Consider the following 23,772-nt stretch of genomic DNA (forward strand, 5'->3'; position numbering starts at 1 on the left):
TCATGTGCCTTATTGTAATCAGTTGTTTTCCTCAATAAATTTTGGACATCTGCATCTTTTCATGTTAATATGTATTAGCTCTGCTTTATAGCTTTTAAGAACTTCACAGAGCTCTATTGTATGCTATGTTTATTTAACTCCTCAGCTGCTGATGAACACATGGGTTCATTCATTCTCTCTTTCACTCCCCATCTTTTCTTTCATCCCTCCTTTCTTCTTCCTGTTTTGTTTTGCTTTTCTATTAACAATAGTGCTGCAGTCAACAACCTTATATACCTATATTTTTGTATACTTTGGTGCTTATTTTTATTGGGTCAAATTTCTAATAACATAATTGTAGATATTAACTTTGAGGAAGGGTTTATAACTTATTTGTAAGGAGTTTTTCTGTACTAATGCCTGACTGGGCTTCAAAGGTACTTAGATAGAAATAGAAAAGGCATTCTCTGCAAGGACTGGACTACAACTGCTGGAGGCTGCTTGTGCCTCCTGACAGCTCTCAGGAACTCTGGCCAAGAAGCAGAAGCAATAGCTGGAGGGAAACATGAACTGAGAGCTAACATGACCGTCTTGAGAAATTTCTGTGTCGATCAGGAGAAGCCAGGTTATTCTTTGGAAACAAACAACTCCCAAAATCTCAGTAGCTTAAAAAACTAAATTTTAGTTTTTGCTCATGTCCCTCACAAGTCTGTCTTGGCTCGTGGTAATTATAGAGAGCTTGGGACAGAGGAGGGGACAACCATCTTGAAAGCTGTCAGGCCCCTTGTCAGAGAGCTCTGGCTCATTGGCCAGATTAGTCACATGCCCACCCGACCACAGCGGTTCTCAGAAGGCATAGTGCGTTACACTAATGACTCACAGCTCACTTCCAGAAGTTTCTCTGTAACACTGGCAGCATTATTCCTTTTCCCCTCATTATATTACATTTCCCTCATGACATTATTAACACCATATGTCAGACATTTTAAAAAATGCAGAAAATCCCCAAAGTACAAGATAAAAATCACCTGTAAATCCAGCATTTTAAAATAAACCCATTAATGTTTTAGCATATTTGTTCAGTCTTTATTCTAACCTTGGTGATCTCCTATAATGTTTTTAGTGCTTATATATCATTGCATCATATCCTTGAACCTTTATTAAGCCAATTTCCTATTTTTAAATCATAGTTTTTGCTTATTTCACTATTATAAGCAATATTATGTTGCATATCTTTGTAGATAAATTCAGTAGTTCCAGTTTTCAACTAAAATTAATTGCTGTAGAATCTATCCCAGGTTGTGTTTTTACATTGGGAAAGTCTTATTTCCCAACTGGATTCTCATATTCTGCTAATAATTGGAGTGTGAACTTGCAAAGGACACTTAGTGTATTTGTGTCTTGGTTTTCTCATTAGTACAGTTGCATTTACAGTATTCAGTACTGCATGGGATGAGGTAGGCCTGTCTCAAATGAATGGTTTCATTATTAAATAAATTTGGGAAATGTTGGGTGCCATTCTCCTGCTCCGAGAGATATGAAGGACTTTAAAGCCTTGAGTTGTCCTGGAGTGAGGAACCCTGCTTACCTTTACCTAACCTAGGATTTCCCAGAGCATCCTAGAGTGTGGGCATTGTCTCTGAGGCACTCTTAGAAATCCTGCCCAACAGCCTTCTGTGGTCCTGCACTTTGGGAAACACCAATCTCCAAGGTTCCTTCAGTTCTGGATTCATTTAACCACTTTTGTGTTTCTCAGAAGACCTCTCCTGCTTTTGTGTTCACTATTGCTGTTCTTGACATGGTTGAGGAAGCCTGAGCTTCGGTTCTGTTTCCTAGAATTGAAGAACTGACCTGTGGTGGTATGGTCGAGCAGGTCCAGGAAGCCTTCGGTGAGACCATGACCTCTGTGGTGTCTTTGTGCGCACGTTACCCTATCGCGTGTGCAAATAGCATTGGACTCCTGTGTACTATACCTTACACCAGGTAAGCAAAGAAATGCTTTTTAGAGTATGTAAGTTACACCACAATGTCATCAATTAAATAGAAATATTTTTATTTATTAAAAATATTTTAAAAAAGGATTTTTTGGTTTTGATTATCCAGTGACACTATCACTCTGATTAAATGAGCTTGTCGCCCGACAAACACCTAAAGTTACTATGTAAATTCTTATTGTTGAGTTCCTACATGATCGAAGTTGGATCCCCTTTAGAGATTATGTTACATTGTCAAAATTGAGAAGTTTGAAGGAAAGAAAAGGTCCCTAGGAAGTTCCTTATTATATTGGGCAAAACTTTTTGCCTTTGCACATTTCCTTTCTTATTTGATTAAGAGTTTGAAGAGTTCAAGCATTGATGAAGTCAGTCTTTAAATCCCCTTATGATAAAATATGCAATTTTTTTTCTATTATGATAACCTTATGTTGATTCCATTGATTTTTACTTTGCTGTCCTGTATGAACTAACCAGAACTTGAAATTAATTATTTATGAAGGAAGTCACCATTCTAAAAATTTCTGTGTTGAGTTTTACATGGTAGCAACCTAACTTGTAAATAAAAGATTATATTGACATGTTTTACAGCACTTTGATAACCTGGATCTTAAATGAGAAGTTCCTAAGAACTGGTCAGTTATGTTTCTTTCAATCAACCCTTTCTGCCTGTCCAGGAGTGAAGAGAAGTGCCTGGTGCGGAGTGGCCTTGTTCAGCTCATGGATCGACTCTGCAGCTTGAGCAGTCAGACCGAGTCCAGCTCCAGTGAGAAACAAACCAAGAAGCAGAAGGTGGCCACCATGGCCTGGGCAGCCTTCCAGGTGCTTGCCAACCGCTGCGTTGAATGGGAAAAAGAAGAAGGTGAGAAGCAGGATCCCTTTCTATAACAGAACTCCTTGATTTCTTCTATCGATGTGGGTTTTTGTTTTTTTTTTAGTATTTGTGCTGGATGGGGAAAAGAAAGACTATTAAATTATATAACTAGATTGATTTAATCAATTATGATTTCATGGGAGCCTCTTCATCAGCATGGTTCTGTGAAAATTTATCACTGTGCTGTGACATTTAACAATATCCTAATGCAAAAGACATTATGCTAAGTGAAATAAGCCAGGCACAGAAAGACAAATACTGCAGTGATCTCACTTATGTGTGGAATCTAAAAAGCCAAACTGATAGAAACCAGAGTAGAACAGTGGTCACCAGGGCTAGGGGGCAAGGGGAATTTTGTTCCAAAGGACACACTTCCTGCTGTAAGATGAGTAAGTTCTGGAGCCCTAATGTACAGCTTTGTGATTAGAGTTCATGATACTTCACTTATACTTGAAACTCGCTGAGATGTCTTGTATTTTTACCCACCATACACATACACAGAGAGGTAATCGTCACGTTGTATACCTTTTAAAAAACTCACATTCTACAGTCTGAGTATATACAGTTTTTATTTGCTAGTCACACCTCAGTAAAGCTGAGGGGGCTGGGAAGGAGCAATGACCACCTGAAAGAGGACAGTAACGCCAGGAAATTGAAGACATCTTTCCTTTCCTTCCTGCCATCACTGCTAATGGTATCCGAATAGATACTTTTATGAAATGATTTTTCAGTTGTGCTTTTGAGATGCTATTTCCAAATAATATGTTCAGTCAGCAATCCAACTTAAAAAGTAAACTTGAAGGATAACTTCTCCATACTATCCCAAGTATATAACGTGTCATTCACTGTGCGTTTTATTGTTCTGGGAGCCAGGCGTAGGATGACTAAGGCATGTTCCTCCCTTTAAAATATATGGTCCAGTGGGGGAAATAGGCCAGTGAACAAATAATTCCAGTGCAATCAATGCCATGATCAAGGTGAGCACAAGGTGCTGTAGGAGGAGCATACAGACCCTCTGTACTAAGGAATCAGGCAGAGCTTCCCAAAGAAGGTGATGTGAGCATTTTTCTTGAGGGGTAAGGAAGACTTCCCAGGGAAATGAACAGTCAGTGGCAAATAATTTTTGTGCCTTTTATGAGAGGTGCTTGAAAATGGAAAAATCCAAGAAGATCTTTTATTGTGTTTGAGAAGAGGTCGGGTGTGAGTTAAATATCAGGATGTTTTCCAAAAAAGAAACAGACTCACAGACAACAAACTAGTGTTTACCAGTGGGGAAAGGGAGAGAGGAGGGGTTATATAAGGGGAGGGCACTGTGAAAGTGAGAGTGAAGTCGCTCAGTTGTGTCCGACTCTTTGCAACCCCATGGACTGTAGCCTACCAGGCTCCTCAGACCATGGAATTTTTCAGGCAAGAGTACTGGAGTGGGTTGCCATTTCCTTCTCCAGGGGATCTTCTGACCCAAGGATCAAACCCAGGTCTACCTCATTGCAGTCAGATGCTTTACGATCTGAGCCACCAGGGAAGCCCCAATTTGTTGTGTATTAAGTAAGCTACAAGGACATATTGGACAACACAGGGAATATAGCCAATATTTTATAACTAAAAATGGAATACAACCTTTAAAAATTGTGAATCATTATATTGTACACCTGTAATTTATATTGTACATCAACTACTTCACACACAAAAAAAAAGATGTTTTTATCCCAGTAAAATGATAATTCTTCCCTGTCAAAGTATGTTTCTGGGCTTTGTGTGGATTAATTATATTCAATTTTAATTTAAAAAAATGTCTTTTCCTGGGACTTCCCTGGTGGTCTAGTGCTTAAGAATCACCTTGCAATGCAGGGAATGCGGGATCAATCCCTGGTTGGGGAACTAAGATCCCACATGCCTTGGAGCAGCTGAGCCTGCAGGCTGCAACTACTGAAGATAAAAGAAAAAAAAGAATTATGTATTCCCCCAACACTGAATCATTTTTCAAGTTACTATTACCTTCTTTATGTTTTTGTGTGTGCTTAGTCGCTCAGTTGTGTCCGACTCTGCAACCCCATGGACTGTAGCCCAGCAGGCTTCTCTGCCCATGTGGATTCTCCAGGCAAGAGTTCTGGAGTGGGTTGCCATGCCCAGTTGTTATCTAATGAGAGGCACTAATCGGATGGCTAAAAAAATACTGAGCAGGTTAAAGAAAAATTGGGCAAAGGGAGTCTTTAGTGCAGACCCGCTACAGCTGCAGACTCACCATGCCTTCATGGGGTTTTCACCGTGCTTTTTCTTGCTTGAACTCTGAAGGTGGCTCCACAGAGGCTGTGCACTCAGGTCTGGCCCGTCAGGTGTCCAGCCTTCTCACAAATCACCTTGCCCGAGCGACCGAATGCTGCGGCAACCAGGCTGCCGGGAACGACGCCCTCCAGGACGTCCTGAGTCTCCTCAATGATCTCTCGAGGTATGGAAGACCCCCTGGAGCTATGGGAGGAGGTGGCTTTTCCTCTGAGTGATGGCATTCCTTTGGGGAGAGGGTGGCTGTCTTTAGAAATATCTCAATTACTAGGCCATCCTGACATGCTCCTGCCTCAAGAAAAATAGTAGAGAATACTGTCATTGAAAAATAACACTTAGTTCCAAAATGTGGAAATTATTTATTTGAATATCTATACCACAAAATTACATATTATCATTTGCTCCAATACTTTGCTGGTAACAGCTGCTAGCCTTTCAGGTCAGTACCACTGCATTCAGTAACCAAACAGCTTAACCTTCATTATAGCAAGATTAAAGACTAACCAGCCAGGACTTGTAATTAATTCACCTTCTTGTGCTGTGTCTTTGAAAGAAGATATTCTTCAGAGGTTTATTCATGTGTGAGCTGTGAGGCCCACAGAGGTTTGTCCACCTAAGGCTGCTTATTCTCTGGTTTCTGCTGAAATGTAACAGGTTCAGCTGTGGCAGAGCCCAGACTCTTGAGGTCTGTCCAGCACTGTATTATCTCTTTGGTCTTGAAGCACTTCTTGAAAAGGAATAAAAGACTAAACTAAAAGCCTCCTAGCTTGGGTTTCTAAGCCTTGATGCTCTGTGAATCATGCTGACCTAGAGGATCTCAATTAACTAAACATAAGGAATCAAAAAATTTTCAAAAATCTTTTAAAGTATTACTGGTCAATTATGAGCCTTCATCAGATGATTCTTAAAAAACCTTCATAAAAACATATTGCCAAAAATCTGTGTCTTCTCATGAAATCTGAAGTCCATTTGTTTAACCTCATTGAGAGAACCTTTGTTTCTGAATTTCTATAGATCAACATCCCCAACGTCATGGCCCTTTTCTTCCTCTCTTTTCAGGAGTCACATAGGTAAAGCCATCCTGAGCCAGCCGGCTTGTGTGTCCAAACTCCTCTCCCTGCTACTTGACCAACGCCCGTCCCCAAAGCTGGTTCTTATCATTCTTCAGCTGTGCCGGGCAGCACTCCCGCTGATGAGCGTAGAAGACTGTGGGAACGTGGAGCTCCCACCCTGGAGCTACTCCGTCCCCTCCCTAAACAGCGAGCAGGAGGATCCCAGTGACCCAGCGTCCAAGATCGCCTCGCTGCTCTTGGCAAAGCTGGCAGACTACGTGGTCCCAGGTGAGTCACCTCCAGGACGGGAGAAAGGCACCGTCACTTCTATGGATGATCAGACCGAGTTTTCCCTCATCCACAGTCACAGTTGTGATGAAAGGTGGAAAGGGTAGGAGAGAGGGAGGGAAGAGATTCCAAAGCCAGTGCTTTCCCCATCCAGGGGAGCTGCACAAACAACTTTGCAATTTTTCTGTTTGCTTAAAGGATGTCAGACAGTCCTTTCTCCAACCGCTTCCGAACCTGACACCACGTTGACAAAAACCAGCCCCAAGAATTCCTTAAAAGGTGATAAAGATCCCGGAGAAGAGAGTGAAGCAGTGGATGGCAAGCTCTCTATCTTCATCCACAAGCGGGAAGACCAGTCGTCCCATGAAGTTCTACAGCCATTACTAAGGTGATGATCGTAAAAGTCCATGCCTTCAAGCATGAGCCATGTCACGGGCACTGTGCTGAGTAAGCCCCTTACAGATATCAACCATCTCAGCCCTCTTCACAAGTAATCACTGCTACTAACATCCCTGTCGTCACACACGGACAAACTGAGGCAGAACTGAAATGTAGACACAGGTCCCTCTGACTTTAGAGCCTGAACTTTTAACCACAATTCTGTACTGTCTCTCTGGACTCGACAGAGTGAAAGTCCTATTGAGTATGTATCATTTGTGTCCAACCAAGTCTGTAGTGTGATCTCAGCTGTGAGAAGGAATAATGCAGCTTGATTTTCAGTTATGGGCATCCTTCAGTCATAGTAAAATTAGGGATACCATTGACTATGAGGTAAAGAAGTAAGAAACTTTTTCAAAAGCCATAATTAATTGACGTATGAATGATATGATTCCTCAGCAAAGAAGTAAAAATATAATTATTGTCCAAAGATTACAAACCTGCAGGGCCCTGTTAGTGGAATCCAGGACAATGAGAAGGTCCCACAGAACCCAAACTCCTAAATTTAGGAGAAATTTAGGGAATTTAGAAGAGATGTTTGTCTCAGATGGAAGAGTCCTCTCTTCAAATAAATGATTGAATGATGGTGTCATCCTCATAATCGGGTCCCTTGTCTGCCATCATAGAAACCAAAAGCATTGTGGGCTACTGGCATAGGCTAAACCGAGTCAGGGGAAGTCAGCACACAGATGAAGAAATTTCCAACGAACATTCCTGGGCACTGTGAAATGTCATCCTACAAACTTGGTGAAAGCTTTTTTGAGAGCCAGGTTGAGAAGGCAGGGGGAACTAAATTCTTAGAAAGGAGGATCCAGTCATTCACACCCAGGCACCAGTCCAGGCTGTTATTAAAACCACCTCACTTGGAGATTTAGGTCCCTCACTGAGGCCTCCCATGGGCCTGGCCGTCTCTTTATTTTAGGATTAGCTTGTCACTTAGTTTGTCATCTTCACACAGGTTTTTAATTATCATTATAACTCTTAAAAAAAAATGTTGTTTTGCTCCCTAAAAGTGCTATAATTGAGCAATAAAGAGCATTTCCTTTTGAAAAATTGAGTCTTACTGTGGATTTTTGTTCCAGCATGTAGTAGTGGCCTGACCATTACCAGGTTGCCTTGTGGCCTGCAGTCCCCAGCTGTGACCATCCTGTAAAATCATTGCCTCTCTCTGACTTCCCATTTCAGTAGCTCAGAAGGACGGCCCTTCCGACTTGGTACCGGTGCCAACATGGAAAAAGTTGTGAAAATGGACCGAGACATGACGAAGGTAACCCCATTGTGGAAGAACCTGCTCTAATAAGAACCACAGTTGAGAGCATTTGCCAGGCTTCAGGTTTTCAGGAGAAATTTTTTTAAAAACATTCACGTTACCACAAAGAAGCAGGGTGAGAAATTGAAGTCATTAAGGCTATTTTCAAGATTCAGTTCAGTTCAGTTCACTCAGTCGTGTCCGACTCTCTGCGACCCCATGAATCACAGCATGCCAGGCCTCCCTGTCCATCACCAACTCCTGGAGTTCACTCAAACTCATGTCCATAGAGTCGGTGATGCCATCCAGCCATCTCATTCTCTGTCGTCCCCGTCTCCTCCCGTCCCCAATCCCTCCAAGCATCAGACTCTTTTCCAGTGAGTCAAGATTAGTCAAAATCAATTTATCATCTAATCAACAAGGACCTACAGTATAGCACATGGAACTCTACTCAGTGTTATATGACAGCCTGGATGGGAGGGAATTTAGGGGGGGAATGGATACATGTGTATGTATAGCTGAGTCCCCTACGCTGTTCACCTGAAACTGTCACAGTATTGTGTTTTGTTTTAATTGAAGGATAATTTGCTTTACCGTTTGTTTTGCATTGGTTTCTACCAAACATCAACATGAATCAACCATAGGTTTCCCCATGTTGAAACCATCACAATATTGTTAATACCCCAATAGAAAATAAAAAGTTTAAATTAAAAAAGATCAATTTATCATTAATAGTAAAATATGGAAGAGAACTGTTGATTTTGGCCTAGAAATTTTCTTAGCTCTGTTAAGAAAGTTCTACAGCCTAAAAATAGTTTAAAAATTATCATAGGGTGAAAGGTTAAAAGAGTAATAATAATGGATAATAAGAAATAAAGACAAATAGCCCATAAAAAATATGTCCAGTCTCACAAATTACACAGTAAATAAATAAAGGGAAAGAATAAAAATAATAGTACTGTGTCATTTTTACCTTATCACCCTGATAATGTTAAGATTGATGATACCCTTTATTGCCAAGGTGAGGGTAAATAGGGCATTTTCATGTATCCAGAGACAGGCTTATTCTTGGCAGTTCTGTTTGTAAAAAATAAAATAGAATTCATGTACCCATAAATAGGGGATTTGTTAAAGAAATTATTACACCCATTTGATGAAATGCTCTGAGCTTCCCTGATGACTCAGCAGTAAAGAATCCACCTGCCAATGTAGGAGACTCAAGTTCGATCCCTGGGTTGGGAAGATCCTCTGGAGGAGGAAGTGGCAACCAACTCCAGTTTTCTTCCCTGGGAAATCCCATAGACAAAGGAGCATGGTGGGCTACAGTCCACGGGGTCGCAAAGAGTCGGACATGACTTAGTGACTAAACAACAGCAACGAAATACTGTACCAGATATGTCTATATTGACATGGATATTCATGATATTTTATGGTATCAGATTCATATCAATGATCAAAATTCACAATGTTTTGATAACTGTTAAAAAGAATTCAAAACAGCATGTAGCATGACCTATGATTCTGTATGTCAGAATCTGCAGGGAAAAAATTCTGGAAGACTAGCAATGATCTCTGTCTGGCTGAGGACAAGGGATCTTGTGGAGATTTAACTTTCTACAGTTCTAATATTTTAATGTTTGCATTTATAAAAATGAGGCTAGATTGGGGGACACAGATTTTTTAACGTATAGAAGAGTGAACTCTAAGAAGAGTGAAAAGAATATCACGAGAATCTTTAAACTGACCCCCAGGGTGGCTGCTGTGAGGTGATTACGGAAGAGGCGGCAGCTGCTCTGCGAAAAGCGACCAAGTGGGCACAATCAGGCCTCATTGTCAGTGTTGGGCCACCTGTGGAGTCCCTCAACCCAGAGACCGTGAGCGGGCTGTCCACAGGGGACAAGAAGAAGACTGCCCAAACCTCCATTTGCCGAGAGAGGAACTCTGAACTCGCCAGGTAAAGCCTTCCCTAGGGTAGAAGCTGTCTACTTTCTTCTCAGACTTACTGTGTGAAGGGTTTGTTTTGAGGGTTTTAATTTTATTTTTTTATATTTTATTTTGTATTTATTTTTGTTTATGTATTTATTTTTGGCCTCACCAAGTCACATGCGGGATCTTAGTTCCCTGTCTAGGAATCGAACCCATGCCCCCTGCATTGGGAGGGAAGTCTTAACCGCTGGACCACCAGGGAAGTCCTGAAGGTTTTAATTTTATATCCTCCCCTTGACCTGCTGGAAGTGAGGAAGTGAGACTTAAAATACCCAGCCATTGTAGTAGTTTCTCTCAAAGTCGCGTCAACCAGTGATGACCATTCACTTGGTGGATCTGATGCTGTGAGGGACGAATAGGAAGGCCCTCCAGCCTGAGTGCACATCTGAAGCCGGAGGACTGTTTTTCTGAGAAAGACCACCATCAGGAACACCAGCTACAGTTTTTTTGAGCAGCAGTAGTAAATTCTGGCCTTGCTTCCTTTACTTCATCCAAACGATACTTGTCACCATTCCAACTGTGTACAGAAGGATGAACACATGTTGCCCCTGATAAGTTTGGGTGAGATTCTATGTTTGCCAGCCAGAGGCAGATGCAAAGAAGTCACCAAAATCCACTTTTTCTAGTATGAAGCTGGCCAAAAAGTTTATTAAGTTTTTTCAGTAATATCTTGCAGAAAAACACAAACCAACTTTTTGGCTAACCCACCGTAATTAGAAAATGTTTTCATCTGGTGCCAAGTCTAAAGCCACTCTTCTGGCTTCTTTACCATCATGGGGCCTTGACACTTCTCCCTGTTGACACTTGCAGGACTGACCCTGTCCGACCTTTCATCAGTGGGCACGTGGCAAACAGCATGGCCGCTGAGGTGATCGCCTTGCTTCATAGCTTGCTGATGGCACCTGAGTCAAATGCTGCTCAGATATGGACCACAACAGCAGAGAAGGTTAGTGCGCTGTTATTGCTTAAAGGAGGAAGCAGGACAGAAGTCAGTTTTTTGTTATAGCAAGGGACATTGTAACAGAGAGAGTTCCCACTTCAGCCAGATAGACTTATGTTTCCCCTGAAATCTGCTTTGATTTAGTGGTTTCAATTCTGTTAACCCATATCTCCTTTCACTGCCAGTTCTGATTTCACAGAAGGCAGGCTAGTATTCTCAGGGAAAGAATGGCACACCTTGTTTCTCCTCCTTGCTTGTGTTCAATCGGTACTAACATTAGGAAGTCATGTATCCTTGGTTTATTGGATTTGTTAAGTGGAGTTGGTGAGTATTAAGGAGACCTCTATCAGATTTACACTCCCTGAGCTCTTCAGTAATTCATCTTGACAAACTAGTCCAGTCTCTGAAAAACTAGAGTTTTGTCATCAGTTTCCCTTTTCCCAGTCATTCATCTTGTGAACACCTTATAACACATCCTAAAAGTAATTGGGTGTTCCAAGGTAGATGGTATACTATTATGGTCTTTCTTCAGATAAATTTTTGGCTTTATTTTAGGTGTTTTTTTTTAACTGTGTTTGATTTGCTCCTGTTTCAAGGTTGTGCATTTCCAATTTTGTCCAATTACATAAGACCAATGTGGCAAGATCATCAGTGGTCATTCCTGCTTGTTATTGCACCCCTCCTGTGTCCAGAGTTCCTTTAGTCCAGGGGCCCTGTTGTCGATACTGCACCACCCGTAGTATCAAAACAACCCAAGTTCTAACTCCTGCCATGTGGGCTGCTTCATATGTTTAGGTTCTGTCTCGTGCACTGATGTACATTCCACAGTTGGGGAAATATGCAGAAAGCATTCTGGAAAATGGCAGCAGTAGTGGCAGAAAGCTCGCCAAACTTCAGAGAATTGCCCGCCAAGCTGTGGCTGCACTGTGTGCACTTGGAGGCTTCAAAGAAACAATCAAGATCGGGTCTGAGGTCCAGGTAACCAGCCACCATTTTCCCAAGTCATCACTTTCCCTTGTGTATAAGTCCATTGATTCATCTATCAGCTGTAAGACAAATATCATCCACCCAGTTGGACAAAAATTCTTGTCTTTTCAAGCTAAGAAACAAGTGGCTTCTCATCCACACAGTGCTGCAGATTATTTAGACATCAGTACAGTACTGCGCAGTAGCTAAAACCCTTGTGTCCTGTGGTGGTGTCAATATTGGGAGTGTTTTAGAATTGAGGCTTGAATTTGCTTCATCCTGTGATCACCTTGATATAAGGTTTTAGGACCTATTATTTTAACTCACATTCAGGGCTTGGCATCTGCATTATAAGAACCTGTTGCTGTAATGCCAATAAGGACAGCTGTAGATTTACTCCTCCCACTTGTCACATCAGATTGCTGTTGACACCATCAGAGTTGGTAGGTAGTGCTAACCCATCTGTGTCTCTAGGTTTTAGGTAGAGGAATATCAGGAAGCATCGGAGTGGTGGCTTCTATCAACGAACAGGAAGGTATAGCTACAGTCAGATTCCCACCCATAGACTGTAGAAAGACTTCGCAAGCATCAGACACACTGACTATCCCATTGTCTAGACTTTGTGTTCCAAGATCAGAGGTAAGGTGATTTTTAAATGTATCCTCAAATGTCACTGCAAATGGTAACCATCCTGTAATGAGTAATATGCACGTGCACAGTGCTAAAGCACAAATACGTGGTTTTCTTAAATTTTACTTATGATATGTATTTACATATTGGGTATGATTTTTTAATAGTAACGTTGATGTGAAGATTTTTACCTAAATGACCAAATTCATTTCTTTGTTGAGGAATATTCCACAGTATCTTGTATGTTTAATCATTTTGGTCTAGCTTGCAATTTTCTGTATGGTGATTTTTTTTTAATTGAAATTTTGAGAATTAACTCCAGATGATAATAACACCCTCATTTCTTATAAACTAACTACCTGAATTTAACTTTTTGCCGTGCCCCCCCCACCGCCATCAGGCATTGCCTCTTCATAAACTGTCCATTACTGAGAAGGTAGTACAGGCAGTCCAGTCCATGTTGCTTCCTCAGGAGGGAAGTCTCTCTATTCATACCTCACTTCCTGCAACAGGAGATGGGTCAGCTCCTGTGATGGCAGTCGTTCGGCTCCTGGCTGAAATAAGAACAAGGTGAGCACCCTCCAGAGACCCCCTAATGTGCTGAGGTGGTGCAGGCCAGAGGGACAGGGGTCCTCCATGAGACTGTCTGTGCCAGGTTTACTGGGTCCACAGCATGAACTTCATGCCAAACTAAGTAACAGAAACCATCTTCTTATGCTGTGTTTACTACAGTTTTTGTTGCATTCCCCAACTTCTGTGCTTTGAAATAAAGTTTAGCTGTTTCCCTAAGGAAATGAACAATCAAAATATGAGTGGTATATGGAGTGCATGCATAGACCCCACTGATTTGCTTTGGTCAAAGAGCTTTGTTCTATCACAGGAAGTCTTCTGTCACTTGGCCCTTTTTTAAGTAGTTCAGACCACATCAGTACCTATCTGGTCTATCACTTTCCAAACTGCTGAGGAGAAAATTAGGGAATGCTCACAAGTGTCAGAATTGGAAAGAAACACATTTATGTACAATTCAACAACAGCAACAGGTTTCTTTTGACAATGAAACTTGCCAGAAAGTTCTAATATATGTTTTGAATCTGGTGAGAGAGATCAGTATACAGATTTCCCAAGCATTCGGATCCCTCTTGTTCTCAGAACATTAATATTGCCTACAAAGCACAGTTTAGGAAAAGGTATTAGGAGACAGTGCTTATTTCATGCTGGCACTTGGTGTCTTCATGTAGGGAGATGGCAACCATTTCCCCCTTTTCCAATTGTCCATGCAGTGTCAGCAGTTACTGTGCAGGAAAAGAGAAGCTAGTTACATATATTCAAACCAATGCAGCTCAGTAAAAAAGCAAGAGGAATGGAGAGTTGGAACCTTATTTGAATTAGTGGATAGAATTAATTGAAATGCTTTTCACAGTCGGCTTTTTAGACAATGACCATTGATGACTTTGAAATATTATAAATCTTTTAACATTAAGAGCATGCCTGGTCATGGCCCAGCTTTTAGAAGACAGCTTATTTTGTGAAGAATTCATACAGCAGTGTCCAGCAGCTGTTGAAGTTCTTAACCTAGTAGCCCAGGAATGCAGTGCTGGTGAGTACCTGTTGCTTTCCTTTCTACCCTTTGTGTCGAGGTTTGTTAGCACACTGACAATTTGGAATGGAATATTGACTGTTTTCACATACACTTCCAACAGCTAAGCTCTGGACACAGCACTTACATGACTGACTTTCATTTCAAATATGCAAATGTAAATGAAAAGCTTCAGTATATGCCAACTAGGAAATCAGCATTTTTCATTTTAACTTTAGGGCCATGGTGTCAGAGTATTTTCTTGGCCCCATTCATGTTAATAAATGGGTTTCATTTCTGTATTAGAATTCTTCGTAACCTGCCATTGGGGCTGTAGATACTTTCTGACTATTGTCATTGGCCACGTGTGAATTCAGAGTCCAGAAATTTGCACTAACATCCATCTTTGTGTGTTTGTGTTTCTGTGTGTCTGTATGTGTGCTTATGGAAAAGTTCAAACAAATACAAAAATAGACTTTTTGTATAATGAACCCTCATGTTTCCATCATCTAGTTTCAACAGTTATCAACTCATAACCAATCCTGTTTCTTCTACACTGCACCCTCCTGGATTATTTTTAAGCAGAATTTTAGATATTCCTTTTATTTATCTGTAAATATTTTAGTGTGTATCTCAGTAAGGACTCTTAAACCACAATATCATTTTCACATGTAAAAAATTTATAATAATTTAATATTATTTAATATCTAGTCAGTGTTCAACTTTCTAATTTTCTCAGAGTCATACTTGTTTTTACGTTTGTTTATTTGAATCAAAATCCAATTAGAGTTCATCCATTGTAATTCATTGTTGTCTTTTAAATCGCTTTTAAAATACAGATTCCCCTCAGTATCTTTTTTTCCCTTACAACTTATTTGTTGAAGAGTTTCCCATAGTCTGGGTTTTGTATATCCTATGGTGCCATTTAATTTGTTCTCTTGTTCTTGAATTTCTTGTACATTGATGGTTGGCCTGGGTTTTTCTGAGTGAAAATTTACCCTTTATCCTCAAGGATCTAGTTGGACTCTAAATATAATTGTTCACAATTAGATTAGCATTTCCCCAGTGCTCTTGTACTAATGTTTTAATAAACTAAGGGAAAAATGGATGTCTTTACCTCCCTTAATGGTTTTAATCTTATCTATTTTTTTGGTCATTTTTCTTACCTATATTATTTACTGTCTCTCATGCTATTTGCTTTTTTTCCTGTAACTCTCTAATTTTTTCTGTCCTTAAATTTTTGTCCTTTTTCATGTGACAGTGATTTCTTTTGGCTTGTTTTTGCTTTTTAATTCATCTTCATTTTTATATCTGTTTTACTTCTCAAATCTCCTTCCTTTAATAAGCATAGCTGTCTGGGGCCAGCAACCTTTAAAAAGCCTCAGAGAGATCCCCCCACAAGAGACAGCAAGAACAAAAGAAAAGGAGCTTGCTTGCTCGGCTTCTCAAGTGAAATTACTTGTGACTAAACACTTGCTCATTATTTAATTTTGTATGTGTCATAGGTAGTTCTCTACTTCTGTTTTTCTTATATTCTTGGCTTAGGTTGCATCCTAAGACTTATTTGACTGATTTTAGCAAGCATATAACCTTCTGAATGAATCGCTTTTCTCTAGGACTCATTCTGGGTCTCTTTTATACATTTTATAGACTACAGTAGAATACATTTTATCTTACTCTGTGAAATTAACTTTGGTACTTAATGTGTAAGCCAGAAATCATAATAATTTAGAGCAAATAGCTTTAATAATAACCCATCTAACCCATTTTTCCCCCGTGGAAAAGAACCCTATAGAAACAAAGAGTTGAAAGAAACATGTGGGAAGTTCTTATTAATTGCTACAAAAGAGAAGACTATAAGCTTATACACAGCAATTTATATTCTAAAATAGTGTCCTATGTCAAGAAAGTGAAAGTGTTAGTCGCTCCGTTGTGTCCGACTCTTTACCACCCCATGGACTGTAACCTACTAGGCTCCTCTGTCCATGGAATTCTCCAGGCAAAAATACTGGAGTGGGTTGCCATTCCTTTCTGTAGGGAATCTTCTCGACCCAGGGATCAAACCCGGGTCTCCTGCATTACATGCAGATTCTTTACTATCTGAGCCACCAGGGAAATCCATGTCAAATTTAACAGTCCTTAATAACTCACATATTGGATTACCAGAAAGGATTTTAATGTTTAAAGTAGGTATCTAAGTTTGCTGATTTACCTGTATTTAAAAAAAAAAGAATAACTATGTCTGAATTACTTTCCAACACAGCAGTAGATTCTTAAAGCCTACTAGAGAATTAAAGTCCGTGCTCAGAAGAAATGCTGTTTACTACATGAGATTCAAAGTAGTGTGTAGAAGAGAAAGAGTTCTTTGATTTTTATTTTTTAATATATCAAGGTTTTTTAATTTCATAAATGAATGTGTCATAGAATTTATAAGCAATATATATATAGATTCTCTAAAGTGAAAATTGTTTCAGTGAATTCCTCTTATTATTTTACTTCATCTGGGATAAATTGAGCCACAGACTTGGCCATTGTAATTACGCTTCCCTCTTTGGTTTGTCTCTCATCTCTGCCCATGTTTTTGTCTTATGTCACATAATAACACACTTCAGCCTTGTTCTTTGTCATATGTGTGTGTGCATATACATGTCTTATCTCTCCTCCCAGATTAGGGGCTTCAGCTCATATTAACTTTCTATTTTCCAACATCTGGCCCTGTCCTTTGCTTGTGGGAGATGTTCAGCAGGTTAAAGTCTTAAAAAAATCAATTTAGATGATAAAAATAATAGTTTTCATTCATTAGATGATAATAATAGCTTTCATTTATTGAGTGTTGTCCATGTGTCAGGGACTTGGCTAAAGGCTTTAACTTGCATTGTCTCATCTTCACAACCACCCTGTGAGGCACAGGTACTGTTATTACCCCCATGTTGGCAGTGAGATGGTAAATATCAAGTGATGGAACCAGATTCTGGATCCAGGCAGCCCACCCTCAGGGCCCATGCACTTGACTACATTGCTTTGTTGCTGAGTTACATGTAGGAGACAAAGATGTCTCAGGGCGTTTGCTCTTTGTAAGAATTTGAATAATCTCTGTAAGTATGTCATTGCTCGGATCCAACTCCAAAAGAGTTGGAGCCCTCTCAGGAGTTGTAGGATTTATTTGCATGTCTTCAACATCTCCCCTTCCAGGAGAGCGGCTGGCAGTTGTGGAAGTGCAGTGTGAACGACTGAGGATGCTCTACCGGGACTGTGCTCGGCCTCCGCCACCTCCGCTGCAGGCTGACCGGAGACAGGTGAGCCCCCTGCTGTGTCTGCAGCACGCAGCATGAGAGAATTACAGAATGCCAGGCAGGACATTCATGATTTTAGAAGGGGTGTTTGCAGAGCCATTTGGAGGTATAAGCTCTGCAGTGACATGTTCTCATCTCTGAATGTCAGAGCACATCAACTTGACATTCTGAATATTGAAAGATTACAGCAGAGGAGCAGAACTCGGCAGTCTGTAAATAATTTCTGCATTATCAATAAAAAAAATAAAACTTTTTCAAAATTTTAGATCTGTAGTTCATCTTGTAATAATACTAATAAGTATACACAGAGTGACTAAAAAGCAAAAGTGGCACAGAGAAAGACATTACTGTGTTATATTACTTACACATAGAATCTAAAAACTACAACAAACTAGTGAATAAACAAATGAAAAAGCAGACTCACGGGGAAAAAATAAATTTCACTTGAGGGGCAAAAGCAAAAAAGGCAAAACTGTCCAATATTGGCATATCTGTGAATGTTCTTAGCAGCACTAGTCATAATAGCCAAAAAGTAGAAATAGCCTAAATGTCCATCCACTGATGAATGAATACATAAAATGGGTATATTCATACAATGGAGTATTATCAGCCTTAAAAAGTAGTGAAGTGCTAATACATGCTGCAGTATGGATAAAACTTGAATTATGCTAAGTGAAGGAAGCCAGTCACAAGAAACCACATACTGTATGATTCCATTTCTTGTAATGTCCAGAACCTGCAAATTCAGAGAGACAGAAAGCACAGTGGTGGTTACCAGGGACTGGCAGGAGAGAGGGATGGGAATTAACTTCTAATGGGTACAGTTTCTTTTAAGGAGAACAAAAACGTTCTAAAATTAGTTTGTGGTGATGATTGTAGAATTCTGTGAATATACTAAAATCCATTGAACTATACACTTCAAATGGGAAAGTTACATATTATGTGAATTTTAATCTCAAAAAAAAATTTATCTCAAAAATTTTTTTATACTAGGTAAGAGTATACAAAAATTGCTGTAGTCTTATAATTTTTCTATAGATTTGAAGTCATTTCAAAATGAGACAGTTAAAAATATATAAGAGAAAAAAATGTCACTTGAAATCTCAACATCTCCATTTTGTGTTCACAATGCTATTGAATGAGAGTGTTTTTCCCCAATGCAGCCCAAAGAGATTACATGGAGCCCCTCACGAGTGTTCCCACCTGTCCGAGCCTGCATGTTCTCCTCGCACCTCACTTCTGTCACCTTCCTAGCAGACCCCAGTGCAGGGGGAGGTCTGCCCCGGGGCACATTTATCTACGCCACCTCACCACTGCCCGTTCAGGTGAGAAATCACAGGACCCTTTGTCTTTTGCCTCTGTCCTTCAAATATGAGAGAAAGAGGAAGTTCAAGGGCCCATGGTGAGCCCTGATTGTCTGCCCACTCCTGGTGTTTCTTCAGGCCCCGTCTTTCTACTGGGAAATTGAAATTGTTTCCTATGGAGATACAGATGATGATACTGGACCAATAGTTTCCTTTGGCTTTGCTACAGAAGCAGAGAAAAGAGATGGGGCATGGACTAATCCAGTGGGCACCTGTCTTTTCCATAAGTAAGTGGCTGCTATCATTGTTACCTAAAAAAAAAAAATTAGGGACTTCCCTGGCTATCCAGTGGTTAAGACTCTGTGCTTCCACTGCAGGGGGCATGGGTTCAATCCCTGGTCAGGGAACTAAGATGCCATGCAGTGTGGCAAAAAAAAAAACAACCCAACATGGATGTGGGTATTTTAAAACTATAGTAATATAATTATAGTCTCTACCCTAAAAAATATAGATAATACCAGCTAGAAATATACTCAGGTTCAATGAAAGAGAAGAGCTCTTAGGGTTTGTCTTCTAGTTACTCTCCTGCTACTGAAACTCCTCCACCCATTCACTGCTTACCTTCCTCTGTGTTGGCTCATTAGCCTTGTCTCTGACTGTTCCTTGTTTTTTTTTTTCAATAGCAATGGCCGAGCGGTGCATTACAATGGCTCCAGTTTATTACAGTGGAAGAGCGTTCGATTAGACGTGACTCTCTCTCCTGGTGAGTATGGTGGGAGGTTTTGTTTTTTTTTTGCACCTTGTCTATTTCTGTTGTTCCCAGGTTTGGGCCAGAATAGGTCAAAATTAATGAAACTCAGCAAATGGAAATGGACACTGTCTTCTAGTGAAAATGAAATACTTGTCATTGCTGTCCCCTAGTTTACACTGAACCTTTCATTTTATGAGGCACTGTTGTCATTAAAGCCTCCATTGGTAACTCAGGAGTCACATTAATTGTCATTCCTCCATCATTAGAAAAATCTGAGATTTTGCTTTTCTTTGAAGTTTGGTCTTTAATTAGCTTTTCATTAATAAACATATAAATATCTTCAAAAAAAAAAAAAAAACACCCCTACCAGTCGCCTTGAAGCACTCAAGAAATCCATTATCAGTAGGGAAGACAATGTGCTATAGACTTTGCTCTCAGTAGCCTAAACATCCAGTCCAGCTTCAGCAGATCTTCTGCCCAGGTGTTTCAGTCACATAGGCGATTCAATAAAGATAAAATCTTTCCCCTTGTCTTTTTAAGCCTCCATATAATAACTTGATCAGTAATAGTAGAGGAATAGTCCTAACTGCTCCAGAAGTAGCATAATACAAACATTGTCCTCTTGACATTAGAAGCAACCAAAAGTGTTGGTGACTTATTTTCAGACAGTAAATCTTAGCATCATCTTTGATGAAACTTGAAATTATTAAATGTGATAGATGATCTGAGATGCTTAGGGAGGGATTCCTGAGTCACTGAACCCGATAGATAACTTGTTGTAGCTGTCTGGGGGGTAATTTGGTCATCACTTTCCTTGAGGGAGCTCCTTATTAAATTGTACTTTACCAGTGAGCATGGTATTTTCAGTTATGGTCAAGTTATGTCTTGGGAAGTTACTTCCTGGCAGTTGTTTCTCTCTCTATGGAGCAGAACTCTGTAATCTGCTGAGTACTTAAGTGCTTTAAGCACAAAGGGAGGGGGAGTAGAGACAGCAGGAGACCCATAGTTAGGTGGTTTATTTGTTTGTTACAGTTGATTGTTTTGTTTGATCATTCTTTAGCTTTTGAGAAAATTTTGGATCAGACCTCAAGCAAGCCTGCCACCTACTCTTTTCTTAGAGAAATGTGTCTGTGTGGTACTAGGAATTAAGAACCTACTTTTAACAACACGATCCCAACCTCAGTACCAACACCTTCAGTGTCTGTTTATTAAGTTACTCTTTGAGCATCTCCTATGTGCTGGGCCCTCTTCTAGGCCCTGCAGATGCTGTGGTGAACAATGGCAAGTCCCCAGCCATTGGGAAACCCAGCCTAATGGTATCAAAAGCATATGAGACTGGAAATTCCCTGGCGGTCCAGTGGTTAAGACTCCACACTTTCATTTCTGAGGGCACTGGTTCGATCCCTGGTTGGAGAAGTAGGATCCTGAAAGCCATGCAGTGCAGCCAAAAAAAAAAAAAATAAAGCATGTGAGACTGATCAAAAGCAGAATCACAGAACTTCATGCACTGACTGGAGAGTTTACAACGGGTTAATTGTAAAGCTGTGTGCACTAACAACTTGCCTGAGGCAGCCCATAGTAGTGCTGATGTGGTGGACATAGTCCCCTTGGTTCTCTAAATTCATCCCAGTATCTAGTCATCTCATCAGAAAGCAGCTTGGCTTGTATTATCTTCACTTCCTGAAAAATACCTTAAATAAATATAAGTAAAGAGTCATAATATGGGTTAATGATGTATGTTTAGTTTACATTGTAGGTGGAGTTTTAAATTATATTTTTTAGACCCTTTCTAAGTCATCTGCAAACTTGCTGAGAAAATACTACTTTTCTTACCTTTATTCATAAGCAATCTTGTACGTGTCAAAAGAGAAAAACTTGTATTCTTCTATTAAAAAATCATATCCAATGTTTTTCCTTTTTGTCTTAGCTGCCTGGAAAATAAAGGTTAAATTTCATGTGTAATTATGTAACTATGTAGACACTACTATTTTTGTTCTTCTGAACAGTTTCTGACTTCTCTTTTTAAAATTGTTTATTTCTGTTGTGTTACTTTGAGTGAGTGAGTGTTAGTCGCTCAGTCTTCTGACTCTTTGTGGCCCCATGGACTGCAGCCTGCCAGGCTTCTCTGTCCATGGAATTCTCCAGGCCAGAATACTGGCATGGGTAGCCATTGCCTTCTCAAGGGGCTCTTCCTGACCCAGGAATCAAACCCGGGTCTCCTGCATTGCAGGTTAATTCTTTACTGTCTGAACCACCAGGGAAACTATGTTACTTTATATATATCTAAATATTGGGTTGGCCAAAATTTCCTTTGTATATTTCCGTAAGATGTTATGGAAAAACCCAAATGAATGTTTTGGCCAACCCAATACAAGGTATTCCATGTCTTTTTCAACTGTAACTGATGGCATGAATAAATAAAAACCATGATAGTCAATGGTATGTGACCGCATGCCAGTTCATATTGGAAGTTTAATAGTCAATAAAAAGGGAAAAGAAAAAAAAAAGTGTTGTCTCCTTCTGCCCTAGGTGACGTGGCAGGGATTGGCTGGGAGAGAACTGAGGGGACGCCTCCTCCACCCGGGCAGCCTGCCAAGGGCCGTGTGTACTTCACATACTGTGGGCAGCGCCTCTCACCGTATCTCGAAGATGTCTCGGGTGGGATGTGGCCGGTGGTTCATATTCAGAAAAAGGCAGGTTATCTTGTTGGGAATGAAAACCAAATTCTCCTCAGCAATTTGTTCCATCGGGAATGGAAAAATTAAAGACACTAGACGTGGACTGGTTGACATAGGATGTGGTAGCTGATGATGGAACCTCAAAAAACCTGAAGAAGTGGGTCCTTCCTTTGCATTGAATCTGCGTGCTTAAATGCTTTGATCTCCTTTTGGCCATTTTTCCTAAACAACAAGGCAAGGGACACTGGTGTTCTTCCAGTGCCAGCAGAAAAAACCTGTGGTTAAATAAGTTTGGAACATGACCTTCTTGGGTTGCTTTAGTATACCAAAAGCTCAGAGGTATCCTTCAGTAAAGATTTAAAAATTAAACTTTATTTAACCCAGCGTCCCTACACTTATACTTTATCATGGAACTCTTATTTTTAAGGGGCACCTATAAACAACTAATATTCTATGGGACATTACTACTTACTGCATGCTGGTAGCTCCCACATCCTTATATCCAGTCCAGATCTCACCCTAAATTCTAGACACAAATATTCAGCAGCCTAGACAACATTTAGAAATAGATATTCCACTGGCATGTCAAAGTTAACATGTCTAAAACTGAGCCTAACTCTTCCCCACCCCCAGCCTGCTTCTTCCCTAGCCTGCCTTGTCTCAGGAAATGGCAACTCCATTCTTCCAGTTGCTAAGGCCAAAAACCTTGGCCTCTTTCTTGACCCCTCTTCTTCCTCCCACTCTCCAGCCAGTCTGTCAGCAAACCTTGTTGACTTACCTTCAAAATGTATCCAGAATCTGACCACTGAGTTGATGGCCCAGTCACCCTCACCTTCTGGGTAGCATGTTACAGTATTCCTATATTTCCCTCTCCTCCCATCCCCTGAGTTCCTGCCCTTTTACATGTCTTTTCAACACAGCAGCTACAGTGATCCCTTAAAAATGTTGGTTAGGTCATGTTACTCTTCTGCTTTCAACAGGTCAGTGACATCCTGTGTCACATATAGTGAAAACCCAAATCTTAGAATGACTTAGAAGATCTTGTAGGATGTGCCCCTGTACCATGTCTCTGATAGCATCTTTCCTCTTTCTTCAGTGAATTGATTAAAGATGTCAATAATTTTGGCAGCCTGTTCTAGTCATTCAATTAATGTTTATTTATTGAGCACCTATGTTGAGTGCTATATCTCAAGTGCTATGCTAAACTCTGGACATACAATAACACTTTGTACAATTAAATCCAGTTGGAGGAGTCAGGTACTAATCAAACACTTACACAAACATGTGTGTGTGTGTGTGTGTGTGTTTATAATCACAAACTAATAAACACTAGGCATTGGTCAAGGTTCTCCAGAGAAACAAAAGCAATAGGATGTGTGTGTGTGTGTGTGTGTGTGTATACATATATGAGAGAGAAAGAATGTGTGTGTGTGTATGTAGACAGAGGTGGGAGAGGAGATTTCTTTTGAGGAATTGGCTCATGTTAATATGGAGACT

The 23,772-nt window shown here is 40.2% G+C and overlaps 1 protein-coding gene across 2 annotated transcripts in view; it reads left to right on the plus strand.

Moving 5' to 3' along the window:
• Window positions 1–23,772, plus strand: part of HECTD4 (HECT domain E3 ubiquitin protein ligase 4) — a 175,500-nt gene that overhangs the window by 116,910 nt on the left and 34,818 nt on the right. For both annotated transcript variants that reach the window (XM_088828234.1, XM_088828233.1), the window contains exons 33-49: window positions 1,816–1,962; window positions 2,648–2,832; window positions 5,137–5,290; window positions 6,184–6,464; window positions 6,663–6,852; window positions 8,088–8,169; window positions 9,903–10,105; window positions 10,948–11,083; window positions 11,873–12,055; window positions 12,518–12,682; window positions 13,074–13,243; window positions 14,155–14,270; window positions 17,442–17,545; window positions 18,706–18,867; window positions 18,985–19,133; window positions 19,530–19,609; window positions 22,127–22,290. In XM_088828234.1, coding sequence (XP_088684360.1) covers window positions 1,816–1,962; window positions 2,648–2,832; window positions 5,137–5,290; window positions 6,184–6,464; window positions 6,663–6,852; window positions 8,088–8,169; window positions 9,903–10,105; window positions 10,948–11,083; window positions 11,873–12,055; window positions 12,518–12,682; window positions 13,074–13,243; window positions 14,155–14,270; window positions 17,442–17,545; window positions 18,706–18,867; window positions 18,985–19,133; window positions 19,530–19,609; window positions 22,127–22,290 — 2,671 coding nt within the window. The remainder of the gene's footprint in view (window positions 1–1,815; window positions 1,963–2,647; window positions 2,833–5,136; window positions 5,291–6,183; window positions 6,465–6,662; window positions 6,853–8,087; window positions 8,170–9,902; window positions 10,106–10,947; window positions 11,084–11,872; window positions 12,056–12,517; window positions 12,683–13,073; window positions 13,244–14,154; window positions 14,271–17,441; window positions 17,546–18,705; window positions 18,868–18,984; window positions 19,134–19,529; window positions 19,610–22,126; window positions 22,291–23,772) is intronic.

This window comes from Moschus berezovskii, chromosome 19, assembly GCF_049115385.1.
Source record: "Moschus berezovskii isolate FMDL1 chromosome 19, NW_MosBer_1.0, whole genome shotgun sequence".
NCBI classification, from domain to species: domain Eukaryota; kingdom Metazoa; phylum Chordata; class Mammalia; order Artiodactyla; family Moschidae; genus Moschus; species Moschus berezovskii.